We start from the raw sequence: 22339 nt of genomic DNA, 5'->3' as shown, positions 1-22339 counted from the left end.
AAATTGAGGGACTGTCATATATATAGAAATATTCAATAGTATGTGGTCAAAATTGTAGGATAGATTTTTTTTTAAATTTATTTTACTTGCTCATGAGTGTGTGGCTTCCATTGGGTAACATCATCCATATGCTTAAATATCCCCTTAGATTCTGAGGTTGTCAATAGAAATGTATTAAAACATAAAAAAGGAATATTTTTGTGTGTGTTGTAGAGCAGCCTATTCCTGTGGATGTCATTTTTTTACTGAAAAATATTACATTTCCATTGCAAATTGAATGTGTTTTAAAAAATAAGACCCCGTCTCTCTCTCTTCTCCCTTGGTTCTTGGCACCTAGGATGATGTTCCCGAGCTGGAGGAAGGCTTTATTGTCAGCATCACAGAGGTGCGCCTGGTGAACTCTGACTTCTCTGCAGGACAGCCCAGTGTGCGAAGGCCGGGGCTGGAAATGGCTGAGATAATGATTGAAGAAAATGATGATCCCAGAGGAATTTTTAAGTTCCACGTTACCAGAGTGAGATGAACTTTCACATACTTATAGTAATACAAAAGCTTGCACCTGCTGATTGGGCCAGTGTCCCGTATTTTCTGAAAAATAATTTACTTTTATTGTAGATATTAATAAATATCTCTCAAAGTTTTTCTTATAGACTAATTCTTAAGCTCTCTTTGAGCTAGACCAAGGGATTAAGCAAGTTTATTTATAATACATTTAAATGTAAGAGTTCTGAAGACTGAATATGCATACTTATATCCAGCTATTAATTTGAAGAGTAAAGTATAAGAACTAGTAGTAGAGATAATAAATTTAGATAGTGATGAATTGTAAGAGTTACTTTTGTCTTGCATTTTAACTTACATATTCTTTACTTAAAGGATGTTGGAGTTATTACTGCCTATGAGGTGCCTCCACCCCTGAACGTTCTTCAAATTCCTGTAGTTCGGCTGGCTGGAAGCTTTGGGGCAGTAAAGGTTTATTGGAAAGCAACAGTGGACAGTGCTGGCCTGGAAGACTTTAAGCCGTCTCATGGGATTCTTGAATTTGCAGATAGACAGGTATGTTAGTCACAGACATATTAGCAGTTTTTGGTTGTACTTCAGACATTTTATAGGCATCTACCAAATGAACGTGCAGTGGTGATGGCTAAATGTATAATATTCTAAATTCCCATGTCAGGCTAACAGAGATATTGTTAGGTAATATATAATTTATTAATGGACATGGAGAGAGGATATAAATAAGCAAGAATCTCACTCTTTCTGAGCTTTCCCACTTTGTATTCTATTTTAAATAAAGTTATAAAAGGATAATAATTGGCTTAGAGGTGCCTAAGAATGTATAAAATATTGCCTGATGAACTAGACTATTCCTATGAATTTTAGGTTTTTTTATTCTGTTTTTTAATGTTTATAAATATAAATATTTATTTAGGATTTGCACCAAAAGTTTGTACATTTATTACTAAAGATATTTATTATGTACATTTATTGTTATCCAACAGTTTTTTTTTTTTTTTTTAACAATTAAAAAGACTAAAGTGATAGAACAGGAGCACAGCCTCTCCCCCTCCTTCTTCTATCTCTCCCTCCCTCTTTCCTTTCTTCCTTCTTTTCTTTTATAGGTTACGGCAGTGATAGAAATCACCATAATTGATGATGATGAATTTGAGCTCTTGGAGATGTTCAATATTTCCTTAATCAAGGCGGCTGGAGGTGGCAGACTTGGCGATGACGTTGTGGTAACTGTTGTTATTCCACAAAATGACTCTCCATTTGGAGTATTTGGATTTGAAGAAAAGACTGTAAGTGAAATATATCAGGGGGTGCGGGGTGCTTTCCTCTAGGCTCATTTTTCATTTAATTTATAGCAGAAAGGTAATTTTCTTTTTTTCTAGATTTCATTACTCTTTATTTAAAGCTTCTTTTCTCAAGGCTCTTTTGAGTTGACTGTTGAATTAGGGGCCAGTCCTCGAACCTAGGCAGTTTCACAGGAATGAGAGCTCTTAGCATCAGGCAGTTAAAAAGGAGAACACATTTCCATTATTGGCTGTGACAGACCACGAGGTACTTTTGTCTGGACTTTCTGTTCTCTACCTGCTCTGCTACCAGACTGCCATCCAGATTCTGTTACGTCCTGACCCCAAGATGGTTTGGCTGGGGAGAGATTTATATTCCTCACCTCTTGGGTCTTCTATCTTGATTTATATTGAACAAAACACTACAGTCAGCCCTGACTCATGTGTTTCCTTGTATTTCTTCTCTCTCCCCTCTTACTTCCCCTTGACTGCCTGCTTTCAAGACCTACAAGAGTGAGCCCAATTATTATTGGTTCAGCCTCTGAGAGAGAAAAGCTTTGACTCGTACTAAATTATCTCTACACCTTAAATATAAAGTAAAGTGTATCATAATTATTGACATAATGATTACATCATAATTTCTATGACTTTATCTTTTAAAGGAAGTTTCAGGATGAAACAGCCATACGAATCTTTAGATAATTTTTATGTACAACAACTTTTCTGGTTCCTGTGTCGCCATTCCCTTTATTTTGTCACTTATAGATAATCAGTAATTCACCTTAGATCATTTTAAATAATAGCAAATAGTTCTAATGCTTATTATCTTTACTGTTCTTTGGCTGCAAGGCTAGAACTACGGCTTGCACCACAATTTAGATAGACACTAATAACGGCCTAATTATTTGATCATTGAAATTTCAACTTCGTAAGAAAGTGGAAACTATAGAAGAACACAGTACTTGTGCTGCTGTAGTCTCATGATACTCTTCCTTGAGAAAGGAATGAGTGGAAGTAAGTGTTTTGTAAAGGGTGGAAGATTCACACAAGAGTATCCGTGAGTGTTTTGCAGGCAGCCTAAGAAGTCTGGGAAATACAAAAGGTATAAAGAAAAAAGCCATAATATTACAGCTCTAAGGTACATACATTAGTATTTGATTATATTTCCATCCAGGCCTTCTTTGCATATATGCAGAGTAATAGTGTATATGAATATGCAGTTTATTTTTATAAAATATATGCAATGTGCTAAAAATGTATTCTCTATTAGCTTCGAGGTTAGATTATAAATGTTCAGGGTTTAAGTAGTCCAGCCTCCAGTTGATGAAACCTTATAATAATGTTTTTACTTTTCACTTAGTCACACTTTTGGACTTAGCTGTTGGGGAGTGTCTTTACGAGTTTCTCTCACTTTTTGAGAAAATGAAGAGTTCCACTATTATTCATAAAAAATTTCTATTTATTCATTTAATTTTAGCTGCAGTTGTAAAGTTTACTGCAAAAGCCTTAGTGTACCCTTGATCTGGGTACTACTGTCTTACTGTAATAGCCTCAGATTTCCAACTTGTCTAATCATCTAAAAGTAAGGTCTAAGGTGTCCAAACTCTTGTCATGAGGAGTGAGTTGTTAAATGTAAAGCATATATAATTGGGCTTTACCCTCAGTAGGTGTCAATTGCTGTTTTACTTGTTGATAACAATAGCAGTAGCTTGTTGCTCACCCTTTGTGGCTCCTTTCCTTATATCTTATCTTTTTTTTCAGCCAGAAGCTCTTGATAACATGGAATTTAATGTGTATCTATAAGATACAGTATTTTGTGCACATAGTGCATATTCTGGTAGCATTATTTGGTAATACTGATTAGATTCAGAATTGAAAAACCCTGAGACAAGATTATTGGTATTAATCTGTCAAAATTAATAAGCTGCTCCCAGGACAATGTGCTAAATATACCAAAGCCCTGGGTAAAGCAGAGACTTATGGAAATATACTTGTGAAGCTGAAACTAGAATGTTACTATTTATAGAAACAAAAAGGACTTATATATGCAGTTTGTTAATAATGGATTTTTTTTCTTTCTCACTTAACTCTCTCTTATTTGATATTTTTGGTCTCTGAGGAGTGGTATGAACAACAGTTAGTGTGAAATCAAATTATTATAACTAAATCCCAGATTCCTTTTCTCCTAATAGATGTATATCTTTGGCCCTCAGATTTCTTAGTTTTTGTGAGGCTTAAATAAGGTAAGGTGAAAATATTAGTTGCTCAGTTGTGTCTGACCCCATGGACTGTAGCCCACCAGGCTCCTCTGTCCATGGAATCCTCCAAGGAAGAATACTGGAGTGGGTAGCCATTCCCTTTTCCAGGGGCGCTTCCCGATTCAGGGATTGAACCTGGGTCTCCTGTGTTACAGGAAGATTCTTTACTGTCTGCGCTACTAGGGAGGCCCATAGTATATGTAAGAAGGTTCCTCCATCCATGGGATTTTCCAGGCAAGAGTACTGGAGTGGGTTGCCATTTCCTTCTCCAGGGGATCTTCCTGACCCAGGGATCGAACCCGGGTCTCCTGCATTGTAGGTAGATGCTTTACCATCTGAGCCACTGGGGAATAAATATCAGTTGGCTCCAAATCTCTACTCTTGGCACCAATGCAAAATGTCATTAAAAAAAAAAACAACAACCGCAAATAGGTGTCTTTCTTGAAAATGGAAGGTGTTGTGCCATATTTTTGTATTTACATAGCAAATGCATGGAATAGGCTCAGTTTGTACTTTGCTTCACAGAGTCAATGTGTGTAATTCATATTAGGTCTGTATTATGTGGGGAGTCTTACTACCATAAAAAGAATCCCTAAATCTCAGTTCCTTAATAGTTTATTTCTTCTTTATGCCAAAGTCCTATGATGCTCTTCCAAGTTGGGGTCTTATGAATACCTCTTCTCCAACTGGCATCTCAGGCACTAGACTCTCCATCTGTGACTCTGCCTCCTCTAATCACCCAGCAAATGGAGACAGAGGGAATATGGAGATTGTGTGGGAAACTGTTGGCCAGACTGTGATTAGCAGGCTCTGCCTCTATTTTTTATGCCAGATATTCCATAACAATCTCCACCTAATTGCAAAAGAAGTTAGGAAATGCCAAGTAGCTGAGTGTCTAGGACAAAAAGAGAATGGGATTTGGTGAAGCATTTTTTTTTTTTCTGCCACGTGATTCCATGAATAGAACTCTAGATTCAGAAATTGCGATTGATTTTCTCTTTTTCAGGTAATGGTAGATGAATCCCTTTTGTCTGATGACCCTGATTCATATGTGACATTGACCGTTGTCCGGTCCCCAGGAGGTAAAGGAGCTGTCCGACTTCAGTGGACCCTAGACGAGATGGCTAAGGATGACCTCAGTCCTTTAAGTGGGACGCTTCATTTTAATGAGGTATAGTCATTGTCAGGATGCTTGCAGTTTTTCTCTAATTTGTCTTTGATGTTCTTTTCCATAGTATTGCTTATAAATTCATTTGATATTAATAGTATTCACTATGTCTGGAATTTTTTGAAATCATATGCACCGTGGGAAAATCACACACACATACACACCCCTAAATGTCTGAAATCAAATTTAGTTTTGACACTGCCTACATCCAACCATTAAAACTACTCTGCTGTCCACATTGCCTCCCCTGATTGAGGGCAAAACCGGCCAAGCAAGCCGGGCATCCAGCTGCCGTCCCCATCTCCATCTGTCCTGTAACTCTTGCGTATATTTGACAACCGAGATTGGTCAGTGTTCCCTTTTAAATACCCTTTCTTTCTGTTCCTCCTGCTCTGTCATGGTTGTGACAGTCCATGCCTCCATCATCTCTCCTTGGGTAATCTTTTAACTGATGGTCCCACTCCAAATCTTTTTTCTGTCCATCATCTGTGCCTCTGATTTATTTTTTTCGGTCAGTCGTGTCCGACTCTGTGTGACCCCATGCACAGCAGCACACCAGGTTTCCCTGTCCTTCACCATCTCCCGGAGTCTGCTCAAACTCATGTCTCTTGAGTCAGTGATGCCATCCAACCATCTCGTCCTGTCTCTTCCCTTTCTCCTCCTGCCTTTCTGAAAGGAAGATCTTGTTTTGCCATTGCCTGCTTAAAATGATCCATGATGTCTTCTTACCCGTAGAACTTTCAGCTCTAAAACATAGAACACAGAGCCTCTCGGAAGGAATCCTGGCTGTACCTTCCTCCCAGTTAATCCAAGCACAGGGTTTTCATGACTCCATTCTAACTAGAGCCAACTAGTAGTTATCAGCCAGACTCTGAGGTCTTTTATCCTGGAAGGAGGGATGGCAAAGTGGAAGAGAATTGACAGGCTGATTCTAAAACCTTTATGGAGGTGTAAAAGACCAAGAATAGCAAGAAACTCACAAAGAAGGATGGAGGCTGGCCTTCCCCAACTGAATTTAAGATAGTATGTATTAGAGGTAAATACGATAATATGATTGGCTTTGGGATAGACAAGTAGACAAGAGAAGAAACTGGGGAGTCTGGATTTATCCGTCTTTCATGGTTTTTACTTTCACGTTCGCATAAATCATTCTTAAATTCATAACAATGAAAACAAAAGGGAATTAGTTAAAACCCAGAAAAACTGTAGAACTGGTGGATAAGTTTTTTAAAAAGCCACAAAAAATAATCTCACAGGATAAGACCAAGTAAGAAAGAACTGTTAAAAGAGAAAGCATAAAATTGTAAGAGATTACTTTGTATCAGTTCAGTTCAGTTCAGTTGCTCAGTTGCGTCCAACTCTTTGCAACCCCATGAATCGCAACACGCCAGGCCTCAAATGTAAACGCCTATATGAAATTGATTCTAATAGATATATAGTAGATGTAGAAAGTCTAAGCAGATGAATTTCTGTAAACGAGATAAAAAATAAGAGAGTAGAAGGTCCCCAAGGTGGCCTTCTAAAATAAAACTGACCATACATTTAAAGATAAGATAATTCCAATGAAACATAGTCTTTTTTTTTTTTTTTTTGAGTCTAGTGACCTTTTATGAGAGCTTTCAACACCAAGCAACACAGAAGCAAATACATTTTTTTCTTTCAATTTTCTAATTGGTGATTGGGCTTCCCTGGTGGTTCAACTAGTAAAGAATCCATCTGCAATGTGGGAGACCTGGGTTTGATCCCTGGGTTGGGAAGGGAGAAGGGAATGGCTACCCACTCCAGTATTCTAGCCAGGAGAATTCCATGGACAGTCCATGGAGTCAGTGATGCCCTCTGGCAATCCATTTGCCACTTGGGACATTCTGCCGCCTTTTTTGAGGTATTGGTTTCTCTAATGGAATTAGTGATCCCACGTCAGATGTCACAGATGTTTCAACCACTCATGTCTTAGATTTTGATATGTGATGGCCCAGGAGACCTCTCAGTTACATGGCCTAGCTCTCTGTAAAATCCTCACTTGGCATGAGAAGAATTTAGAGATTACTTTGAAATTTCTTTAGTGATTTCACATAGTAATAATGAACAGTCAGTTTTCAGTTACTGGATTCTAATCACTAGATCTGCTTCCCAGATGATTAGAAAGGTTTTCTGATGTTAGCAGGATATTCATGCCAAAGTGGCAAATAGTCTGATCTTTCCCCCAAGGGAATAAGGCCATCCTTGTTCAGAGTACTCAACACCAGGAGGGATAAGCTTATGGGTGACCCTGGATATGACTCCCTCCATCTTGTTCTTTGCTCTGCAACCTGGTGCGTTTCATTTACTTCTGCATGACAGCTTTGTTCTTGGATATTCAGCTCTGACATACCTATATCTCCACTCTAACAAATGGCGTGTAGCTAGGCACACCAGAGAAGGCGATGGCACCCCACTCCAGTACTCTTGCCTGGAAAATCCCATGGACGGAGGAGCCTGGTAGGCTGCAGTCCATGGGGTCACGAAGAGTTGGACACAACTGAGCGACTTCACTTTCATGCATTGGAGAAGGAAATGGCAACCCACTCCAGTGTTCTTGCCTGCAGAATCCCAGGGACAGGGGAGCCTGGTGGGCTGCCGTCTGTGGGGTCGCACAGAGTCGGACACAACTGAAGAGAGTTAGCAACAGCAGCAGCAGCAGCTCTTATGTAAGATTTTTAAGAAGTATAGTACTATAAAATAGAAAAAAAGGAACTCTGAAGAAAGAGCAACTAGAGTGAAGCGATTAAAATAATACTTTTAATTCATAAAAATCTCAAAGAAAAGATGATTGCAGAACTAAGAGTCTTATTGTTTAGTCTCTAAGTCATGTCTGAATCTTTTGCCAGCCCTTGGACGGTAGCCCCCCAGGCTCCTCTGTCCATGGGATTTTCCACTCAAGAATACCGGAGTGGATTGCCATTCCCTTCTCCAGGGGATCTTTACAACCCAGGGATCGAATCTGCATCTCCTGCACTGGCAGGCGACTTCTTTACCACTGAGCCACCAGGGAAGCCTGCAATACTGAGATAAGAAGAAATAAACAGCAGAATTCAAACTGTGGAAAATTATTCAGTGATGCATGGGAAAAATTGGACTTTTTTCAGTCAGCATCGGAGGAGACCTTAAAGATAAAAATGATTTCTGTCATGGTTACCTCGCAAAGTATTAAGGTTGTTGTCTTCTGTGTATTTGCTTTTCCTTGTTCTTTCTCTTTGTTCTTTCTCTTCCAGTCTGTACTGAAAACTTACCATATGTTCCAAGAAATTACTGAGCTAAGTGTAAGACCAGAGAGGGAAGGAATAATATGAGCTCTCTTGAGAGCAACACCTGTGGAAGGAATAGGAAGGAAGCAGGAGTGGGTAGAAAGCAAAAAGCAAAAAGGGATAGTAGGAAGATAACCCTTATAAGTATTACACCTCTCACTGTGATTTATTTATATCATGCTGTGGCCATTTAACTCAAATGATTCAACTCTCAGTGGTTGAGCTGAGAGTAAATTTTTTCAGTAAATTTGAAAGTTGTGTTAAAAATTTTTCCCTTCTTCCTGTTAAGAATCTTAATGGGATTTTTGCTCAGAGCTAATTTTTATGTAATAATTATCTCTGGAAGAAACCCATAATTCTAAAGGGTTTAAAGAGAGGGCATCTTTAAAAAATGCTTATGAACTTAAATGTCATTCTGCTGATGAGAACATTCAAAATTTAAGTTTGGCCACTCTGAAAACACGTGTTCTCCTCTCATTTGGTGTAGACTGAGTCCCAGAAGACCATTGTGCTGCACACACTTCAGGACGCCACGTTGGAGGAGGACAGGCGTTTCACCATTCAGCTGCTCTCAGTTGATGAGGTAGAAATATCTCCAGTAAAAGGTGAGAGAGCCCGACGTTTTTGGAAATTAAAAAGTATCTTTTTGGAAAAATGTGACCAAATAATCAGTAGTTACAATGAAGGTTACTGTTTGCTTTTATAATTCATAAAATGTCTGTTAAAACATGAGGATGTTATTTCCTACTTGTATGACAGCTAAGGACTTTTTAAAGCTAAAATTATAATGCGCAGCATTGGTAGGGTTGCATGCCAGGGTTTTCATACTCCTTAGCTGTATGATTTTTTTTTTTTTAAATAAAGATGTTTACTTTAGTAGTGTTCATAAAGTAAAATATGAAAGCTTCCTAAATGACCCAACAGCAGGGGACTGGTTAAATTTAACAGAAAAGTCTGCAGGTATTCAAAAAATGTGGCAGAAAAAGCCTTACTTGCATCAAAATTAAGAACATTTAATTACATGGATAATTTTTACGTTCATAAAACTGGCTTTATAACATGTTCAGTGTAATCCCACTTTTCATATGCATGTCATAAACATAAGGAATTATGTACTTGAAATGTTGATGGTGGTTTTTGAGTATCTGTATTTTCTATGCATACTTAAAATGACCACAGTTACTTTTGTAATAAAATGTTGTTTTAAAACTTAGCCTGTTATTTATGTCTCTTTCAGCCTATCTATACCTGTTTTCATCATAAAATAACTACTTAGATATTTCAGCATTTCAGAAACAGGTGTCATAGTTCTCATTTGCCTATGGTCCATGTGAAAATTTCTTACATCTGGAGAAAGAGGATTAATGGTGCTAAAATGGTTTCATTATGTAATGCCCATAAACAATGGCACAGCAACGTTGATATGAAAGCTTAGTTCCTGTTGCATGTCCTTTTTTGAAATTAAGAACTTCATCCTGTGCAAGGGTTTGTGGCCAAAGAAGCAGAATGCTGTGGCCAAGGAAACTCTTAGAATTGTAGAGAGTATCATATGCTGTCACCCCAGGTGTCACCTAGGGTAGTTAATCTTTTTGCATTTTATCTAGAGTACTTTCCTTCAGGCATTTGAGTCAATCATATCTTTGCATTATATTCTTACATAAATCCTAAGTCAGCTAGCTCAGTTATTTACATTGTGTTACTCAGCAGAGTTATGTTTCTATGGACTAATTAGATGCAAGAACAAGAGTACACCGGTGGATCAAGGTAAATCATTTGTTAATATAAACAAATTCATAATGTATTCCCAACTGTGACATACTTACACTTGGCAAACCCCTGTTGGTGCTTTAATCCATTGCCACAGAAAGTGATAGTGTAATAATCCCATCCTTTGTTTCTTGAAACTCTAATGTGTGCTTCTGGAAACAAGCTCATTTAAGTTAGTGCCAGATTATGATATGAATACTCAAAGTACTTGATATGATTTTTATTTCCATTTTCGTAGGAATACTTGACACATTTTATAAACACTTAGAAGCAAATGATTGTCAGAAAATTAAAAAAAAAATGGTCCCCAAGAGCTCTTGCTTTTGCTACATAGCTAACAGAGATAGCCACATAGCCACTTATAGTGAACTGCAGAATGGTTACTGTAGGAGTGGATTAATGCATAGGGTAGAATGCAGTCCCATACTTGCTTGTCATGGGAGTGGTATTGGAAGTACTGCCCATTTTATCCTTTTCATTAAAATGTGATTGTGGGCAAGTCATTTGCCTTAGTGTGTTCAGTGCCTCTCTGCGCTTACATGTCTTCGTTGGTAAAATGAGAATAATATTAGTACCTAACTTATATGCTTATCATGAAGATTAACTCACAGGATTAGTATATGTAAATCCCTTAGAACTTTGCCAGGCGTGTATTAAGTAAATACATGTGTTTTCTACATTAGCGGTATTATGTATCATCTTGAACTCAGGTAGCGCATCAATAATCATTCGAGGAGATAAGGGAGCATCTGGAGAAGTTGGGATAGCTCCATCATCTAGGCATGTCCTCATTGGAGAACCCTCAGCAAAATATAATGGTACTGCCATCATCAGGTAAGGGCTTCATGATTTTTATTGCCCAGGTGAGAATTTTGAAGTTGCATTTAATTAGCATTTTTGTGCCCTAAATACATTGCTCTCAGTGCAGACATATTCTTCTTATAAACTGGTACAATCCTGTGGCGAGAGCACATTTTTTATAAACACTGAAGGTATGTTTTGACCTGTCTTGATATTAAATCTGGAGAAGGAAATGGCAACCCACTCCAGTGTTCTTGCCTGGAGAATCCCATGGATGGAGAAGCCTGGTAGGCTGCAGTCCATGGGGTCGCACAGAGTCGGACACGACTGAAGCGACTTAGCAGGTAGCAGGATGTTAAATCTGAGGTTTGTGGTTTTTAGATGATTTGCAGAGCCCATGACAAGGAAAGCACATTGAGCGATGTCAAGAGATCTCAGCAACGTCTAGCTCTCAGCCCTGTTTTGTCATTTATGCCATAAAATAGGAGCTACTTGTATATCTGAGCTACAAAATCATTCCTTAAAAAATCATCTGAATCAAAGATTTTAAGATGTTCTAAAATTAGGACCTGTTATATAACTAAGATATTCCCAGCTGGTGCAGTGGTAAAGAATCCTGCCTGCTAATGCAAGAGACACAGGAGATGCAGGTTAGATCCCTGGGTTGGGACGATCCTCTGGAGAAGGAAATGTCAACCCACTCGAGTATTCTTGCCTGGAAAATCCTACGAACAGAGGATCCTGGTGGGCTATATATCCAAGGGATCTCAAAAAATATGGACACAAATTTAGCAACTAAACAAAACAACAACAACATTATGATCATAGGCAATTTTGTTTATTATAAATTCTCTCATGAGGGGTGGAATAGCAACTATCAATAAAGTAGCTGGATTTACGTTAAAACTTCTATCTTTTTGGTTGTTTTTCCAGTAGTATTGCATGTACGAAGTGTTTCCTGTTCTTTAGTCTGTTTGAGCTTTGTACCTTGTGTAGTAGGTGAAGAATCTGTACATGCATTTTTTTTTTAATTCCTTTCAACCTTATGCTTTTAGTGTGCAGCTTTTGCCAGTATTCTTGTCAAGCAGATTTATACAAGCTCAGTATTTTGGGTGTTGTCTTGGGATTATCTGACTTTCATTTGCTTTATAGCTGATAGATAAGGTTATTTAAATGCAAATAATGTTCTTAAAATAATGCCATTTGCAACAACATGGATGGACCTAGAGATTGTGGTACTGAATGAAGTAAGTCAGGCAGAGAAACGCAAATATCATATGCTATCGCCTGTACGTGGAATCTAAAAAAGGGTACAAATGAATGTACCTACAGAATGGAAATAGGCCCACAGATGCAGAAAACAAACCTTTATGATCACCAGAGGGTAGGGTTGGGGAGGAATGAATTGGGAGATTGGGATCGATATATACCCACTGCTATATGTAAAATGGGGCTTCCCCAGTGGCTCAGATCGTAAAGAATCTGCCTGCATCATGGGAGACCTTGGTTTGATCCCTGGGTCTGGAAGATCCTCTGGGGAAGGGAATGGCGACCCAGTCCAGTGTTCTTGCCTGGAGAATCCCTTGGACAGAGGAGCGTGGTGGTCTACAGTCTATGGGGTCGCAGAGAGTAGGACAGGACTGAACAACTGACGCTTTAACTTTACTTTGATGTGTAAAATAGATAACTAGTAAGAACCTACTGTATAGCACAGGGAACTCTACTCCATACTCTGTAATGACCTATGTGGGAAAAGAATCTAAAAAAGAGTGGATATATGAACATACCTAAGTGATTCACTTTTCTGTACACCTGAAACTAATACAGCAGTATAAATGAACTGTACTCTAACACCAGGTTTAAAAAAATGCATAATGTTCTGGGAATGAATGAACATTTGTTATTGTTGAAGGACACAGCAAATATCTAGGAAAAGCTCTTTCAATAAAAGTGTACTGAAATATGCATTTTACATTGTTGTAGCCTTATTCGTGGCCCAGCGATTTCTGGGGAGGTCACAGTGTCCTGGAGGATAGTCCCTCCTTCCTTGGAGGAATTTGCTGAAACATCAGGAAAGCTGACGATGCGAGATGGACAGTCTGCGGCCGTTGTAGTGATACAGGTATCTCGGTTACTGATTGCTGTCACGCCCTTTGCTGTCAGTGTGCGTGTGTGGTTGGGGGGGTAGGATTAATATCACAGCTTGTTGTCATTGCTTATGTGATATATATTTTTCTTGAAATGTTCAGCTTCTGCTGCGAATGGCTCTTTCTGTCCGTCTCTAGGCTTTGAACGATGACCTTCCCGAGGAAAAGCGTTTCTATGAGTTTCAGCTCACTGAGGTCAGCGAGGGCGGAGTGTTGAGCGAGTCTAGCACCACCGCCACCATCACCGTGGTGGCCAGTGACTTTCCCTATGGCCGGTTCACCTTTTCGCAAGAGCAGCTGCGAGTGACGGAGGAAATACAAAAGGTAGCGTGTGAAATGCTTAAAGCCGTAGATGTCACTTTTTATCTTTTGTATCACAGGCGATCTTTAAAATGTGTTTCTATGTTCACATTCTCAAGCTGATTTTCACAGCTGATTTCATGTGCTCCTGCTGTCATTTTAATGTCGACTTTATATACTTTTTTTATCAATTTGCATAGAACTTCCAGATAATCCTGGTAAGTAAAATTAGAGACACTCAAAATTAAGTCTGGCCTGGTAGAGTACTCACCCAAACCAAATGAAAAAACACTGCTTCTCGCACAGGTTAACCTCACAGTCATCCGATCGGGTGGGTCTTTTGGCCGCGTGAGGCTCTGCTTGGAGGCTGTGAGCGGGACAGCTGAGGTCGGCGTAGACTTCTTGCCTCCACCCGTGCAGCTCCTCTTTGAAGCCAAAGAGACGATGAAAATTGTGCACATTGAAATCCTTGATGACAGCCTTCCTGAAGGTCCTGAGGAGTTTTCCCTCATGATGACAGAGGTGGAACTCCTGGGAAGGTAAAGTAAAAGAGAAAAATAGGAGAAAGAGAGAAAGGATGAGTCAAAGCTGGGCTGTGCAGGGATTAATTCTAAGCTCTAAGGTGGTCTACCCCGGCTTTTTCTCAACATTCATGTGACGCTGGAACAGGACATGGTGGCAAAGGCTGTTAATTATTCCATGTTGTAAAATATAATTTTTTTCCCTGAAAGTTGAATGTATGCATTTCCGTTGTGTAGTCACTCTGCATAGCAAGAGAATTGGACACGGAGTAAGCTGGTAGTAATTGGTGAGAAAAGAGAGGAGCTGTTCTCTAGGTCAAAGATCAGCTGGCGGGGCTGATTTTGGTTCCTCCATCTCTTGTCTGTACACCATGAAACAGGCTAGACTGAGAGATTTCTTTCCTTGGTATCTCTGAAGACTGTATTGTCTTCTTTGTGGATGAATGAGGTAGATATTTGCCCAAAGTTGTTTTTAAAGCAGGGGAATTTTTGAGTCAGAGATAGTTGGTGGGTAGTGCACCAGGGATTCAGTGAAGATCAAGAATTAGCCCTATTGAGACTCTCCTGTTCTCTGATTTAGTGGGAGCGACTTGCTTAACAGGGTGGGGAACACATGTTCCGTGATGAAATGGATGAAATGCTCACAGCTTGAGTGGCATAAGGAGCACCTCGACACCTCTGGCTCATGCATAACCTTCAGCTGGAATCATGTTTGCATGTAGATAGTTCTTAGAGGAAGTTTACTTGTGCATGCAGTGAAAATGTTTTTGCATTGGTGATATTAATGCCAATCTTTAAAGCTTTCTTCTAACTAAAATATTTCCCTGAAGGAGGCAGGATGTATATCATTCCCCTGGGAAGAATTAGCTGTGAGCTGACAAACCCTTCAAATCTTCAATTTCCAGAAATGAGTCTATGTCTGATGATGGGAATGAATTTGTCCTTATAGTAAATGTATTAAAACATGCGCTGGTCAATTTTAATTAATTGAGTGAACTTTGATAAGCATAGCACATTATGTGTGATATTATATCTGTGTTTTTAACTAAGTAGGGCTTGAAGCATTTGTCCCATTGCTATCCTTTAAAAACCCCAATTCCTACTTAAGCCTAATTCTAAGGAAGTAATGTTTTTCTTCCAGATGCATTTCCAGGCTTACTTTGATCTGAAAAGGATAGTATAAACCCAATTTTCCTAGTTTCTAGAAAACGTATTGCCTTGATATTAAGTTATGTTAAGCAGCTAAGCCATAATCCTTCTCAGACTATTGATAACAGTTTATTTGAATATTTTAATGCCCACTTTTATAATTTTGCCTTATATATAATCATATTAATGAGCTTTCAAACTTTCAAAGCTAGGTAGGTTAAAAATACTAGGTAGAATTTGGAAATTGAAGGAGGGACTAAAGTGGTTTAGTGTGTGTTCAGCGGTACCTTCCTAGCCCTAGAAGTTCATTTTCCAACTTCTTCCCAATTTCCTTATAGTTTTATTATCTTCCCATGGCCTACGTTTAGTGACAGTATATTAGTTTTTATTTTATCCAGGCAGTAATAACTGAGAGCGGTGCAGAAATCTATTTCAAACATCATTTCAGAAAAGAAAAGTATTTTCGTGTTGAGCTTCATAAGACTCAATTTCAGGAGCTAGTAGGACCCTTCTTCAGTTCATACTAAGCAATTATGTACTCAGTTTATTTTATTTTATTTTTTATGACTTTGCAAGAGGGTATGATTTTACCATCCAAGAAAATGGACTTCAAATAGACCAACCTCCTGAAATAGGAAACATCTCCATTGTCCGAATCATCATAATGAAAAATGATAATGCAGAGGGAATCATTGAATTTGACCCAAGGTATACCACCTTTGAAGGTAGGTTCAGTAACCTTACTTATAAATTTAGCACCAATTTCTGATCAGAGTACCTGAGCATGACATTGTCAGTTTGAATTCCTACATGCATTTTCTTGGTTTGGGGTGTGTGTGTGTGTGTTTACATATATACTTTGTATTTATTTATGTCTTTATGTGTATATATTTGTATTCATTTTTAAAACATATTTTGAGTTACTTTTGACAGTCTTGAATCTCATTGTGCATGGCAAAATGAAATGGTTAGGAATAAGGCATTTAGAAAAATTATGATTAATTTTGGGATTATTGAAATGTTTATATTTTGAAGAGTTTTATGAGTATAGTTCTAATTTATGCAGTGTTTAATTTTCTTTGCAATTAAAAATGAGTGGAATATTCACTTTCTAATGAATAATCACCTTTGAAACTTTTTACTGAACTGCAGGCACAGGCAGTATCTGGACTCCCAGTCATCCCAATCATGCTTTCTTCAAACAGTTCCTAATAGCAGCTTTCCTTCTGTTGCCAATTCTCCCCTCATGTAGAAGTGGAATGTGGAATATATGATTATACATCCCATATAAGGGTAGAAGAAGTTCGCTGCCTTTCTGTTTTTATTCAAAGGCAGAATATGAATAGACCTTTCAAAATAAACATTTTGTCTTATTATTGCAATCAGTTTATCACCTTCATCGCCTCTGTCAAATTCTTTTGTTATCTGCCATTTTAAAGTTCATCAGAAATCACTTTAGGAGTGATTTATCACTGGTTTCATGGGTAGCATCATAAAAGACATCATCATTTTGCAGACTTCAGCCCACAGCAAGTAGAAGTCAGGCTGCCTTTTTACACCAAGGAAAAAATGAGGTCTTTTTTCTGTTCTCTGATTTCCGTTTGATTCACGGTCTTTGGGAAAATTTGGGGCAATGAACAGTGATAATTACAATGTAAATTCAGTATTACTTAGCCATGGCTGTTATGAACTCTACTAAATGATATTTTAATATACTGATATTAGTATAGCTGAAGAAGAAATAAACTTTTGAATAGAATTCTTAAGTTGAAATCAAACACTGAGGATATATATTCAGATTTACAAGTAGATAGAAGGTGAAAAATGTAATAGAATCATATTTACATCTGGACTTTTAAAACACTTATATGATATAAATAACATGTACCTTATTTTTTAATGTTACCAATGTTTCAATTAAATATGCAGAAACAATCCAGAATGGTTTCCTTTGAGTACAATATACATGTTTTAAGTGTTTTTTGTGTTCGTCTACCATTATCTACCACTTTGTCTACCAGTAAGGGTTAGTGGAGGTGATGGAATTCCAGTTAAGCTATTTCAAATCCTGAAAGATGATGCTGTGAAAGTGCTGCACTCAATATGCCAGCAAATTTGGAAAACTCAGCATTGGCCACAGGACTGGAAAAGGTCAGTTTTCATTCCCATCCCAAAGAAAGGCAATGCCAAAGAATGCTCAAACTACCACACAATTGCACTCATCTCACACGCTAGTAAAGCAATGCTCAAAATTCTCTAAGCCAGACTTCAGCAGTACGTGAACCGTGAACTTCCAGATGTTCAAGCTGGTTTTAGAAAAGGCAGTGGAACCAGAGATCAAATTGCCAACATCCACTGGATCATTGAAAAAGCAAGAGAGTTCCAGAAAAACATCTATTTCTGCTTTATTGACTATGCCCAAGCCTTTGACTGTGTGGATCACAATAAACTGTGGACAATTCTGAAAGAGATGGGAATACCAGACCACCTGACCTGCCTCTTGAGAAACCTATATGCAGGTCAGGAAGCAACAGTTAGAACTGGACATGGAATAACAGACTGGTTCCAAATAGGAAAAGGAGTACATCAAGGCTGTATATTGTCACCCTGCTTATTTAACTTATATGCAGAGTACATCATGAGAAGCACTGGGCTGGAAGAAGCACAAGCTGGAATCAAGATTGCCGGGAGGAATATCAATAACTTCAGATATGCAGATGACACCACCTTTATGGCAGAAAGTGAAGAGGAACTAAAAGCCTCCTGATGAAAGTGAAAGTGGAGAGTGAAAAAGTTGGCTTAAAGCTCAACATTCAGAAAACGAAGATCATGGCACCTGGTCCCATCACTTCATGGCAAATAGATGGGGAAACAGTGGAAACAGTGGCTGACTTTATTTTTCTGGGCTCCAAAATCACTGCAGATGGTGATTGCAGCCATGAAATTAAAAGATGCTTACTCCTTGGAAGAAAAGTTATGACCAACCTAGATAGCATATTCAAAAGCAGAGACATTACTTTGCCAACAAAGGTCCGTCTAGTCAAGGCTATGGTTTTTCCAGTGGTCATGTATGGATGTGAGAGTTGGACTGTGAAGAAAGCTGAGCGCTGAAGAATTGATGCTTTTGAACTGTGGTGTTGGAGAAGACTCTTGAGAGTCCCTTGGACTGCAAGGAGATCCAACCAGTCCATCCTAAAGGAGATCAGTCCTGGGATTTCTTTGGAAGGAATGATGCTAAAGCTGAAACTCCAGTACTTTGGCCACCTCATGTGAAGAGTTGACTCATTGGAAAAGACTCTGATGCTGGGAGGGATTGGGGGGCAAGAGGAGAAGGGGACGACAGAGGATGAGATGGCTGGATGGCATCACTGACTCAATGGACGTGAGTCTGAGTGAACTCCGGGAGTTGGTGATGGACAGCGAGGCCTGGCGTGCTGCGATTCACGGGGTCGCAAAGAGTCGGACACGACTGAGCGACTGAACTGAACTGAAGGGTTATTTACTTGTATGTGGCACACAGAGGCAAAATGCCTTGCTGATGATTAAGTCAATGATTTAAATTCTAGCTTACACTGCTCACTATAACTTTCAACTTCTGACACACTGTATTTCTCCTAAGAAGTAAGTCGTGAAGTGTTCGCTAATGGTTCTTTAAAGCGAGAAATGAACTGCAGAAAAATTGAGTGCTTGCATCATCCTGTTATATTTAATTGTCATGTTTAAGTGAACCATAGTAAAGTCAGTTTCTTTGGCTGGCATACCAATTCATTGCACATTCCTGTTCCAGTGGAGGAAGACATAGGGACGATCATGATTCCCGTGCAGAGGCTTCACGGCACTTACGGCCGTGTGACGGCTGATTTCGTCTCTCAGAGCTCCTCTGCGGTTCCTGGTGGTGTCGATTATGTACTGCATGGTAGTTCAGTCACCTTTCAGCATGGGCAGAACTTAAGTTTTATAAATGTTTCCATCATTGATGACGATGAAAGGTAATACTGTTTCGTATGTAACATGCACATTCGTAAATCATGAGTATTGTGTTTCGGTCTTTACCTATGTTTTGCACTGAAAATAGAATTTTAGATTATAGTTGTGCCCATGGAGAAATGAGTAAGGAATTTTAGGGGGTAGGGTTCTGGCGTAGGGTACTGGCGCAGGGTTCTGGCGCAGGGTACTGGTGTAGGGTTCTGGCGTAGGGTACTGGCGTAGGGTTCTGGCGTAGGGTTCTGGCGTAGGGCAAAAGGGACTGAGAGATTATTAGTGATTATGCGTCACTTTTTCTCAAACAGAAGAAGAAATACTGATTTTTGTTCTTCTAGATTGAAAAGTCTATAGTTAGAATGTGGAAACATCCTGCACATCATTTCCTTAATTCATTAAACAATTAAAAAGAAGGGCAGAAAATCTAATAACTTGCAGGTTATGTAATAGTGGAGTTGATCATTTCACGCTTCTAGCTAAGCACCCTCTCCTTAGTGCTTGCTGTGTGACTACTGTGCCTTGAATATGTATGACCAATTTGGAAAATGACTAGTTATTTAGGTTTTAGAAGCATTTTATTATGTTTAGACTCACAGAATTGCTCTTTCTTGCTATGCAGTGAATTTGAGGAGCCCATTGAAATCATGCTCATTGGAGCTACTGGCGGAGCGGTCCTTGGGCGCCACCTAGTGTGCAGAATCACAATTGCCAAGAGTGACTCTCCCTTCGGTGTAATAAGATTTCTCAATCAAAGCAGAGTTTCTGTTCCTAATCCCAATTCCACAATGATTTTACCCTTGATGCTGGAGAGGACCGGAGGACTCTTGGGGGAGATTCAGGTAGAGTTATTTTTTCCCCCATGATTTTTAAAATATATTTCTCAAATATATTCATTTATTCCCAGTCAGTAATATTTATTGATTACCAAGTAGATAGATGTAAAGCAGTTTCCAAATCCTGTGAAATACATAAAATGTATGAGGTATCCAGCTGCCTTCAGGGTACTCTTGAGAGAAAGTTAACAGTTAAATGAAGGATTTTGGTAAAATTCGTTATGTCAACAAGTACATTTGTTGAGTGCTTTCCATGTGCCAGACCCTGTCCTAGTCCCTGAGAACGCACAGGTTAGGAGGACACAGTTCGTCCCTGCTCTCTTAGAATTGTAAAACAATAAGCAAACAGATTGCTATAAACTTCCGTCTTAGAACTGCTTTTGCTGCATCCCACAGATTTTGGATCGCTGTGTTTTTGCTGTCGTTAGTTTCTCGGTCTTTTTTGATTTCCTCTTTGATTTCTTCAGTGATCCATTGGTTGTCTAGTAACGTTGTTTACTGCTGGCTACCCTTGATTAGATGGTAAGGGTGTGATATTTAAGATGAAAGAGGTGCTCATGTAACCATTAGGGGGCTGAGCGTTTGGGCAGAGGAATGAGACAGTGCAGATCTACAGACCTGGTATGCTTGCGGTGCGAAGAGGTCCACGAGGTGGGTGGGCTTGGAAATGAAGGGATAACAGCCCAAGTTAGATCACAGGGGCCTGTAGGTGTTGGACCTCAGAGAACTTTCTCAATCAGACTGAAGATGAGTTGAAGTGCTAGTAGGATGCCATTGGAGAGTTTTAAGGAAAGGAATGATATCAGTGTCACCGGGTCGTCGGCTCACTTAGAACCGCCGAGAAGGAAGTAGATTGTCTAAAAGCCAGAGTAGGAGCAGGGAGGGGAGTGAGAAGCGTGTCGCCCTCTAGAGCCCACAGCAGAACTAACAATGGCTCAGACAGGGAGAGAGGTCGAGATGGCCAGGCATATTCTAGAGGTTGAGGGTATTTTGGAGGAAAAATACACGAGGGCCGATGGAGCCTGAGGGACAGAGAGGAATAAAGGATAACCTAGAAATTTTAGAGGAGCAACTGGTTACATTGTAATGCTGTTTATCAAGATGTGGCAGCTTGGGGAAAAGTAAGAGTTCTGCTTTGGCTTTGTTGATTTGGGATAGCGGCAGGACACCCCAGTGCAAGGGTCAGGAAGGCAGTGGGGTGTGCAGGTATGGGTTGGGGGAGGTCAGGGCTGCAAACACCGATCTGAAAGATGGGACACACTCGGAGGCATTTGAGACTCTGAGGCCCGAGGAGTGTAGACAGGGATGGAAAAGAGAGAGACCCAAGTCCTGGGCCCCCAGCATTTATGGATTTGAGGAGGGAGAGCCAGCCAAGAAGACTGAGATGTAGAGAAGGAAAATTAGGACGACTTGTGCCAGATAAGTATCATGTAAGCCAAGGAAGATGGGACACAGTGTTTCCAGAGAAAGAAGTGGTCAGCTGTGTCTCATGCCGATCAAAGATGAAAGAAGCAAAGACAAGTGGATGTGAAAAGTATATAATTCTTTATGGATGTGAAAAGTATATAATTTTAAATTACACAAACTTTAAATGATGCCCTTGTTGCAACATAAAAATTCTTTTTCTTTTAACTCTGAACATTTCTGTTTTTCTTATACTAGGTTATTTAAGTGTACTTGTTGCTGCATACCCAACAGACTTTTCACTTGATTCAGATAGGTTTTGATGAACAGAACCTGTGCACTAGCAAGACAGTTTGTACTTGTATTTATCAGAGTTTGTATGTGTGCTCAGTTGCTTAGTCAGGTCTGATTCTGTGGCCCCATGGACTGCAGCCCGCCAGGCTCCTCTGTCCATGGGATTCTCCAGGCAAGAGTACTGGAGTGGGTTGCCATTTCCTCCTCTAGGGGGTGTTCCCGACCTGGGGTTTGAACCTGGGTCTCCTGCTTTGGCAGGCAGATTCTTTACTACTGAGCCACCTGGAAAGCCCTATAAAGTTTTTATTACTCATATATAAATATATATATATATGTTTAGAGTATGTACTTTTGTATTTTTGGTATCCTGTGATGGTGACAAATGACCAGGTATTCAGATTTTTCATTACTTATTAGACATTGTTGCTCATGAAAACGGGTATTCTATAGATTACATAGTTTATGTTTGTAAAGATTATTTTAAACAACATGAGTTGATAACATAGGACTTTGTGGGAGATATTCTAGAATAACTTTCACATGTATGTATATATTTTTAATACTGTGTATATATTTTTAATATATACTATATGTATATATTTTTATCCTGCAGAGTAATTCTTTGTTTAAAGCTGA

At 39.2% G+C, this 22339-nt stretch overlaps 1 protein-coding gene across 4 annotated transcripts in view; it reads left to right on the top strand.

Annotated features, from left to right (window-relative positions):
• Positions 1 to 22339, top strand: part of ADGRV1 (adhesion G protein-coupled receptor V1) — a 541641-nt gene that overhangs the window by 173038 nt on the left and 346264 nt on the right. For all 4 annotated transcript variants that reach the window (XM_027545616.1, XM_027545615.1, XM_027545617.1 and 1 more), the window contains 12 exons: positions 338 to 514; positions 877 to 1056; positions 1623 to 1802; positions 5061 to 5225; positions 8994 to 9111; positions 10984 to 11107; positions 13058 to 13196; positions 13360 to 13545; positions 13828 to 14060; positions 15768 to 15916; positions 18979 to 19180; positions 19792 to 20011. In XM_027545616.1, the coding sequence (XP_027401417.1) occupies positions 338 to 514; positions 877 to 1056; positions 1623 to 1802; positions 5061 to 5225; positions 8994 to 9111; positions 10984 to 11107; positions 13058 to 13196; positions 13360 to 13545; positions 13828 to 14060; positions 15768 to 15916; positions 18979 to 19180; positions 19792 to 20011 (2073 nt within the window). The remainder of the gene's footprint in view (positions 1 to 337; positions 515 to 876; positions 1057 to 1622; positions 1803 to 5060; positions 5226 to 8993; positions 9112 to 10983; positions 11108 to 13057; positions 13197 to 13359; positions 13546 to 13827; positions 14061 to 15767; positions 15917 to 18978; positions 19181 to 19791; positions 20012 to 22339) is intronic.

This window comes from Bos indicus x Bos taurus, chromosome 7 (assembly GCF_003369695.1).
Source record: "Bos indicus x Bos taurus breed Angus x Brahman F1 hybrid chromosome 7, Bos_hybrid_MaternalHap_v2.0, whole genome shotgun sequence".
Taxonomy (NCBI): Eukaryota; Metazoa; Chordata; class Mammalia; order Artiodactyla; family Bovidae; genus Bos; species Bos indicus x Bos taurus.
This window is presented reverse-complemented; position numbering and strand designations above follow the sequence as displayed.